The 8,614-nt window shown below is 54.0% G+C and overlaps 1 protein-coding gene across 1 annotated transcript; it reads right to left on the bottom strand.

The window, feature by feature from the left end:
* Nucleotides 1-2,677: 2,677 nt before the first annotated feature.
* On the bottom strand, nt 2,678-3,625 carry LOC131559721 (olfactory receptor 14A16-like). The gene has a single exon (XM_058808154.1). It carries the CDS (start codon nt 3,608-3,610, stop codon nt 2,678-2,680), a length of 933 nt encoding a protein of 310 aa, XP_058664137.1. The 5' UTR covers nt 3,611-3,625.
* Between the last annotated feature and the right edge of the window lie 4,989 nt (nt 3,626-8,614).

Raw genomic sequence — 8,614 nt, 5'->3', positions numbered from 1 at the left:
ACACTGGAAGGAACTGGGAAAAACTGGGAATGACAGGATGCATGCTGGTGACGACTGGAATATCCTGGCAGTGACTGGGATGAAACTGGGGGCAGCTGAACCACGCTGAGGTAACTGGGAGTGCCTGGCAATGACTACGAGAATGTTCAGGGCAACTGGGAATGTGCTGGGAGTGCCTGAGACTATGCAGGTGGTGACTGGGACAACACTGGGAGCCACTGGGAATGTGCTGGGGGTGACTGGGATCATACTGGGGGAACTGGGGGCAAGTGTGAGTGAGTGGGGCCCTGCTGGGAGAGACTGGGAACATACTGGGAGTTTCTGGGACTATACTAGGGCCAACTGGGAGAATGGGGAACACACTGGATGAAAGCGGGAGCAACTGGGAGCAAATGGGACCGTGTTGGGTACAAATTGCATCATAATGAGGAATGGCTGGGAATAACTGGGCTCATACTGGGAAGAAGAGGGATCCTGCCAGGAGTGAGGGGAAGTGAGCAGGATCATCCTGGGAGTGATAAGTAAACTGGAAGCACACAGGGGCAACAACTGGGCTCATGCTGGGAGCAGGGCTCCTGGAAAGGATGGAGGCAGGGGCCAAACCCAACAAGGTGAGGTTTAACAAGTCCAAGTGCCGGGACCTGCACTTTGGCCACAATAATCCCTGCAGCACTACAGGCTGGGGACAGAGTGGCTGGACAGAGGGGGAACTGTAGGGATTGATGGACAGCAGGCTGGACATGAGGCAGCAGTGTGCCCAGGTGGGCAAGAAGGCCAATGGCTCCTGGCCTGGATCAGGAATGGTGCGGCCAGCAGGAGCAGGACAGGGATTGTTCCCCTGTGCTCAGCACTGCTTGGGCAGCACCTTGAGTGCTGTTTGCAGTTCTGGGGCCCCCAATTTAGGATGGACATGGAGGGGCTGGAGCGTGTCCACAGAAGGGACACAATGCTGGGAGGGGTCTGGAGCACAGCTGAGGGAGCTGAGGTTGTCTTTCCTGGAGAAGAGGAGGCTCAGAGGACACAAGGCAGGGGAAAGATTGGATTGATGATCTCCAAGATCTTTTCCAACCTTGCTGATTCTGGGATCCTCTGCAAACACCCTTGGAGAAGTTGCAGGATGAGCCCTGGGCCTCCTCTTCAGAAGCTCGAGCAGCCCAGGTCCCTCAGCTTCTCCTGCCAGCCCCAAAGCCCATCCTGTCAGTCCTGCAGAGCCTCTGCAGCTCCTCCTCACTGCCCAGAACAGGGAGCCCCAGAGCCAGACACAGCAGCTCAGATGTGCCCCCCTGGCCTGGGGTGCCTCTGGCAAGGGAGCAGCAGGAGGAACTGCAGGAGCCTGCAGACAATTCCTGCAGCACTTGTAGTATGATCCTGCTCCAAAAGGGATGTTCCCATGGGGGCAAGTCAGGAACTGCAATGGAGAGTGGGGCCAAAGAGGAAAGGGAAAACAGGGATAGGCTGTTTGCAGGGGAGGGAACAGCAATGGGCAATTGGAAGAAATCTGGATCAGCAAAGAGGAAGGAAAGCAAAGGTGAAGGCAGGGAAATGCTCGGGGCAGTTTGGGGGTGGCTGCCAGGAAGCCCTGGCTCTGAGAAACAGAGTCTGCAGTGGGACAGGAAACTCCCAGCTCATGGGAACAAACTTTCTGGCTGACTGCAGAGGCCAGGACAAAGCTGAGTGGTTTCCCTGGTGTCCCCCAGCCCTTGCTGGCCCCAGGGGCTGATGGCATTTGTGCTCCCTCAGGTTCATGTCCCCACACCAACAGCATGGGGGTGCTCCCCCTGCTGTGTGCAATGCAAACAGGGGCTGCTGAGCCAGTGCTGCTGTGTCTGTGCCTGCAAGGATGGGGCCCCTATGTGAGCTGGAGAGAGGCCAGGGCTGAAGAGGGGGGATGTTGTTGGCAGCTCCATGAGGACGCTCTGGGACACTGCCCTGGGCTCTCCAGCGCACTGGGGATGGATCAGCCCCTGCTCTGCTGTTCCTTCCCGTCTGCCCCAGGGCCCTTGCAGAGCCCCAGCCATGCTGTTTGCCCCCAGCATGCCCACGGCCAGCCTGGGGCTGCTCACGGGGGTTTTCTGTACTGAGCATTGGCCTGAGTGTGCTCTTGAGAGAGCCTGGGCAAGGAGCCTGGAGCCCCCAGGCCCTGGGCTGAGGCGTCAGCGCTGCCCCAGCAGTGCCCATGGCCTGTCCCTGCTTCAGCCCCGGCACTGCCACCCCCAGGGCTGAGCCCGGCCCTGAGAGCACTCAGGACCTGCAGCAACACCAGGGCCACCAGGGCAGCGGGGCAGGGCCACGGCAGCAGCACTGGCAACACCAAGTGCTGCTGCTGCTGGGCACAGCTGCTGGGCCAGCACTGATCTGCCCCCAGCTCTGCACACAGACATTGCTGCTGCAGCTCCAGAAAAGGCAACAAGAGGGGGAACTCTGGTTAAAACTTTGCTTGGAGATCCTTTAGCTCCTTTAGAGCCACTGAGAGCACAGCTCCTCATTGACACAGTCTGGAGCCACAGCAAAGGTGGAGAGAAATGAAATGAGAAATGGCAAAACCAGTAGCATTTCATTTGGACAATACTAAAAAAAAAAATAAAAATAATGAGAATAATAAACCAACCACCATACCCAACAAGAACAATGAAAGATTACATTGATTTCAAGTGATTTGCAGAAATTGGCCAGCAGTTTAATGTTTCTGATATTGTCCAGTCACCAATCTCCACACTGCAGCCTTGAGCTCTTGGTTTCTCAAGCTGTAGATGAGGGGGTTCAGGGCTGGAGGCACCACTGAGTAAAGAACTGACAGGGCCAGATCCAGGGATGGGGAGGAGATGGAGGAGGGCTTCAGGTAGGCAAAAAAGCTAGTGCTGAGAAACAGGGAGAGAACAGCCAGGTGAGGGAGGCAGGTGGAAAAGGCTTTGTGCTGTCCCTGCTCAGAGGGGATCCTCAGCACAGCCCTGAAGATCTGCACATAGGAGAAAACAATGAACACAAAGCAGCTTGAGGCTACAAAGACACTTACAGCAAGAAGCCCAAGTTCCCTGAGGTAGGAATTGGAGCAGGAGAGCTTGAGAATCTGAGGGATTTCACAAAAGAACTGGTCCAGGGCATTGCCATGGCACAGGGGCAGGGAAAATGTATTGGCTGTGTGCAGCAGTGAATAGAGAAAGGCACTGGCCCAGGCAGCTGCTGCCATGTGGGCACAAGCTCTGCTGCCCAGGAGGGTCCCGTAGTGCAGGGGTTTGCAGATGGACACATAGCGGTCGTAGCACATGATGGTCAGTAGGGAAACCTCTAATGACATGAAAAACACAAAAAAAAAGAGCTGTGCAGCACATCCTTTGTAGGAGATGGTCCTGGTGTCCCAGAGGGAATTGTGCATGGCTTTGGGGACAGTGGTGCAGATCATGCCCAGGTCGCTGAGGGCCAGGTTGAGCAGGAAGAAGAACATGGGCGTGTGCAGGTGGTGGCCGCAGGCTATGGCACTGATGATGAGGCCGTTGCCCAGGAGGGCAGCCAGGGAGATGCCCAGCAAGAGGCAGAAGTGCAGGAGCTGCAGCTGCCGTGTGTCTGCCAATGCCAGCAGGAGGAAGTGCCTGATGGAGCTGCTGTTGGACATTTGATTTCTCTGGCCATTGGGAGCTGTTCATGGAGAAAAGTCAGTGACCGGTTGGGAGAAACTCCTTCCAGCAAAATCAAAGCCTTTTTCCATAGACCCTTCTCCTGTAACACTCTGACACCCTTTTCAATTTCCAGAAGATTTTTCTTCAGCTGCAAGTTTGGAGCCCTGGCTGGTGCTTGACTGGGACTTCAGGTTCATGGCAGGTACACACAGAGGTTTTTATAGTTCAGCCTTGCTGTGCAGACATAGGAGAGGCACAGGGACCTGTCCTCGTGTTCTTCTTTGAATCTCTGTTAACACAGACAGCCCTGTCAGCATCTGCCCTCTCACTGCCAGAGAACAGGAATGGTAAAGTCTGTTTAAACATACTAGTGTTATTTACAGCTTTTCTTCATCTCCCCTGCTGATTATTTTTGGATGTCAGAAACCCTCTGCATTTCTGCTGCCCTCAGGGAGAACAGTGAGTTCTCTGAGACAAGGTGGTGAGTGGAGAAGAAGGGGAGGACGTCTGTCACCCTGTCCTGTTCCAGGATTCTCTGGGCTTTCACCTTTCCCAGACAGAGGATGATCACCCTCCCATGTTTCCCTTAAAAACCATCCTGACATTGCTGAGAGCAGATGGATCCCCACAGTCCACCAAATGCCCATCCCCTTCTCAAGGTCTCAGCCCCACATTTGTACCCAGGGACAGACAGAGCTCATTTCACCAACCCAACAGCATTTTCTCATCATACACCTTCTGTGTCTCACTGTGGGGCTTTTAGATAACACAGAGATGCTACAGAAAGGTTTGTATCCTGGAGGGAAGCTCAAAGTTTGGACGGAAATCTCAGGGAGATTCCAGGTGTCCCTATGATGGCATTGGATGAAGGGAGATGCAGCTCCTTCCCTGGATGCACTGACAGCATTGCCCAGAGCCGGGCACTGGGGACAGCGTCACCCTGAGCCAGCTGTGCCCCCTCCAGAGCCCCCAGGGCCGGGCAGCTGCTCCCAGCCCTGTGCTCTGCAGAGGGAACTGCACCCAGGGCTGCAGAGCTGCCCCATGGCTCTGCTGCAGCTCTGCCTGCACAGGAGGGGCTGCACACCTTGGAGCCCCGGCCCTGAGAGCAGAGGCTTGGCTGGGGCACAGGAGGGAGGGGGCTTGTTCAGAGGGAGGAGCTGCACTGGAGGGGATCCTGTGCACATCTCTAAACTCTCCCTGCCACTGCATTGCTGGGTTTTGTTTTCTCTCATTGCCTGATCTTCTCTCTGCTTCCTGGAGATTTTCCTCCTTCAGGTGTTTCCCTGTGCCTGCTCTCTCCCTGCCAGCACTCACAGACCCCAAATCTCTGTGCCCTCTCCTTGGACTGACAGAACCCTGCCTGTTTGCAGGGCACTGGCTGGGGGCAGGTTCTGTTTGCAGATGGGACAAAAGACAGCCCAGACTGAGCCTGATAGGTTCAGCAAAGGGGATGCTGGTGCTGTTCATGGGCAGAGTGGCTGAAAGAACATTAGGGATCTCCTGTGAATCTACAGAACACAAAAATAACAGTTCCAATCTCTCAGGAACTTTTAAAATTTTGTAATTAATAATTCATAATCAATCTTTAATATTAATGCCCCCACTCCCTGCCATTCTCCAATATTAGGAATCCGAAGTCTTTGGAAATGCCCTAATTTTTAAGGAAATCCTTGTATTGGAAATATTTTATGACTGACCAGCATTCCTCAGCATGTCAAAGCTTCATGAGCATTTCACCTCCCCTGCACCAGAAATATTCAGAGTTTTACTCACAGAGTCTGTAGGCATTGGGATGTTCCAGCTGCAGGAGATCACTCCAGGAGCTGCAGCTGCATTGTCTTGCAGCCAGAGGTTCCTGTGCCAAGGGCTGGCAGTGATTCTGCCCCAGGCACTTCTCAGCACTTCCCAGCCCTGACTGATTGAAGCTCTCTGTGCCTCTCTGCTGTGCCCAGGGTGGCTGCAGGTAGTGCCGCAGCCCTGTTGGGCTGGGAGAGGAGCTGCTCCTCAGGAGAAATTTCTTTTTGAAGGTCTTCTTGGTTTGCCAGGAGCTGCTTCTGTGCCAGGAGCCCAGTCCAACTCAGCAGCACAGACAGAGCACAAGGACATTAATGAGCATCTGGGGCTTTGGTGTTGTTTACATCAAACTCAGTCCCTGAGAGAGTGTTCAAAAAACTTCTCAAGAACTCAAACTTAAATTGAAAGTCTGAAGTTTTCTGAAGTTTTAATAGGTCACACAGAGGGGACACCAGTGGGAAAGTGTCCCCAGGTTCCAGGGACAGCAGAACACTGGAGGCAGTGATGACAGCTGGGGACAAAGAAGGCAAAGGTGTCTCTGGTGCTGAGAAAACCTGGATGTGTTTGAGGAATGCAAAAGGGCAAAGGCCTGAGCCCCAGCCCCTGGCCAGGCAGATCCTGTCCCTCCCTCCTTGCTCAGGGCTCTTCCCGGGATGGGCACTGGCATGTAGGGATGTGCAATTCCAGGGGCAGGAGCATGGGGCGGCCCCTGCCAGGCTGCTGAGCAGGGACAAGGAGGCAATGAGGCCCCAGCCCTGCAAGGGTCACTTGTCCCCTCGTGGCCTCATGCCCAGGGCCAGCAGCCATGGCCAAAGTACTGCCCAAGTTGGCTCTGGCAGGGCTGTCTGGCAGCTGCTGCCCATCCCTGTGCCCTGTGCAGCCCAGGCTGTCCCACGGTGTCCCTGCCCTGCGCCTCTGTCCCTGCAGGCTGTCGGCATTCCCCGGCTACCCCACCTGGCTGGCCCCTTCCTTTGCTGACAGCTCTGCCTCCTGCCTGCCCCTGCCTGCCCACACAAAGCCTAGGGATGACCCAGACTCCTTCTGGGGCCATGTTGCACCACAGTCCTGCTCTGAGAGGGAAATTCCTTTCTCTTTGGGTCCTGTCTGGCCCTCCCTATCTGTCCTTTGCATTAATTCTTTCTTTCTCTGTCTGTTCTCTACTACGTAAAAAAGATCCACCACCTCTGAAACCACCGTTCAGTCCCTTCCAGGGCTCACCTCTGCTGTCCTCAGTCGCCACTTGACTGAGCACAGAGCTCCTCTGTCTCTGTAGAGTGCTCATGTTCTTGAGGCCTCCAAACCCCACCTTGGGAGATATCTGGGCCCTGTCCAAGGTATTGGCAAATGAAAACATTCTGCTCATAGTCTAAGAAAATCACCTCAGGACAAGACCAGTCAGACCTGTGTGTCCTGGCTACTTTTGTCTTGGAGCAGTCCTTGAATAGATAGAATTTTTTAGGCTGAATTTCAGTTTTTGCCCATGGGCACTTTGATGTGAACAACGATTCTCTTCCATTGGAAGGAAAGCTGAGGCCCAGTGTTTCAGGGGCAGATGAGCAGCAGCCACCAAGGGCCAAGGTGAGCCAGACCTTTCTGGAATTGCAGCTTGTGCCTGAGAGAAATCCTTGGATACACATAATTTGGGAGGTAGAATACAAGTTTTGGCCACTGGTCCCTTGATGAAAATGCCATTTCTTTTCCATCTGAAGGAAAGCAGAGAGCCTCAGGGTTTGATGGTAGATGAGAAGCAGCCCCTGGGAGGCCAAGCCAGCCAAACTCGTCTCTCCTGGCAGCTTTTGCTTGGGACCTATCCTTGGATATATGAAATTTAGGGGCCAAATCTCAAATTTGGCCACGGCCCCTGGACAAGGAGACTGCTGTATTTCCATCACAAGGAAGGCAGAGAGCCCCAGTGTTTCCGGGGTAGATGACAGGTGGCCATCAGAGCCCACAGTGCCAGAGAGAGCTGGCAGGTTTTGTCTGGGAGAAACCCTTCATATCGTGAATATTTTAGGAGGAGTAGCAATTTTGGCTGGTGAGGAATAAGAAGATTCTTTTCCATAGGAAGGAAAGCACAGAACCCCAGTGCTTCAGGGGCTGATGAACTGCAGGCACCAGAGACCAAGGCCAGCCAGACCTTTCTGTAATGACAGCTTTTGTGTAGGAGCAATCATTGGATATAGGACTTTTGAAGGTGGAATCCCAATTTCGACCATGGGCACCTGGAGAAGAAGGATGGTTCTTTTCCCTTAGGATGGAAAGGGCAGAGCCCCAGTGTTTCAGGGCAGAATTCAGGCAACCACCAGAAGCCAAGGCCAGCACGAACTGTCTGTACTGGAAGATCTTGTCTGGGAGAAAAAAACCCTTGAATGCAGGAATTTGGGAGGACAAGTACCAGTTTTGGCCATGGGTGCCTGTGCAGGAGGGACAGTTCTTTTCCATAGGAAGGAAAGCACAGAGCCTCACTGTTTGAAGGCAGGTGAGAGCCAGTTCTCAGGACAGCCAGAGGCAAGACAAGGGCAGCCAGACGTGTTGGTTATGGAAGCTTTTATGTGGGAGAAATCCCTGGATATTGGGAAATTTGGAGGGGGAATCCCATTTTGGCCATAGATGCTTGAATGAGAAAGGCAGCTCTTTTCCAATTGAAGGAAAGCCCAGACCCCAGGGTTTCAGGGGTACATGAGAAGAGACGCTCGACATGCCAAGGGCAGTTGGACAAGTCAGGCCAAGCCAACCAGGCCTGTTCCCTGTTCCCTGGGATCCGTGGGGCCCTGCAGGGTCACAGTGGTGGTGTCATATTGGATCCTTGGTTTCATCAGGCCCAGATGTGTCACTCTGGCCTCTTGTTTCCATGGGGCTCCAGTGTCACATGGTCCCTTGCTTCCATGAGGCCTGGCGGTGTCACAGGGGTCTCCTTGGTGCTTCAGTGTCACAATGGACATTTGGTTCCATGGGGACTCACAATGTCAGAAGGGTCTCCTTGACTCCGTGAGGCCCTGCAGAGCCCCTTGATCCAACATGGCCTCCAAGTGTCATCATGGCCTCCAGGATTCCATGAGGCCCCGCAATGTCACAATGGACCTTTGGTGCCATGGGGTCCTGTACTGTTCATGGATCCTTAGTTCCATGGGGCCCTGCAGTGTCACAATGGTCTCCATGATCCCATAAGGCCTTGCAGTGTCACAACAGGCCATTGGTTTCATGGA

The sequence above is a fragment of the Ammospiza caudacuta genome, chromosome 7 (genome assembly GCF_027887145.1).
Source record: "Ammospiza caudacuta isolate bAmmCau1 chromosome 7, bAmmCau1.pri, whole genome shotgun sequence".
NCBI lineage: Eukaryota > Metazoa > Chordata > Aves > Passeriformes > Passerellidae > Ammospiza > Ammospiza caudacuta.
The sequence above is the reverse complement of the archived record's forward strand: the minus strand, read 5'-3'. Positions and strand labels throughout refer to the sequence as shown.

What these genes read in the sequence shown, in the direction of transcription:
- LOC131559721 (XM_058808154.1), bottom strand. Translation starts at nt 3,610, where the DNA reads ATGTCCAACAGCAGCTCCATCAGGCACTTCCTCCTGCTGGCATTGGCA.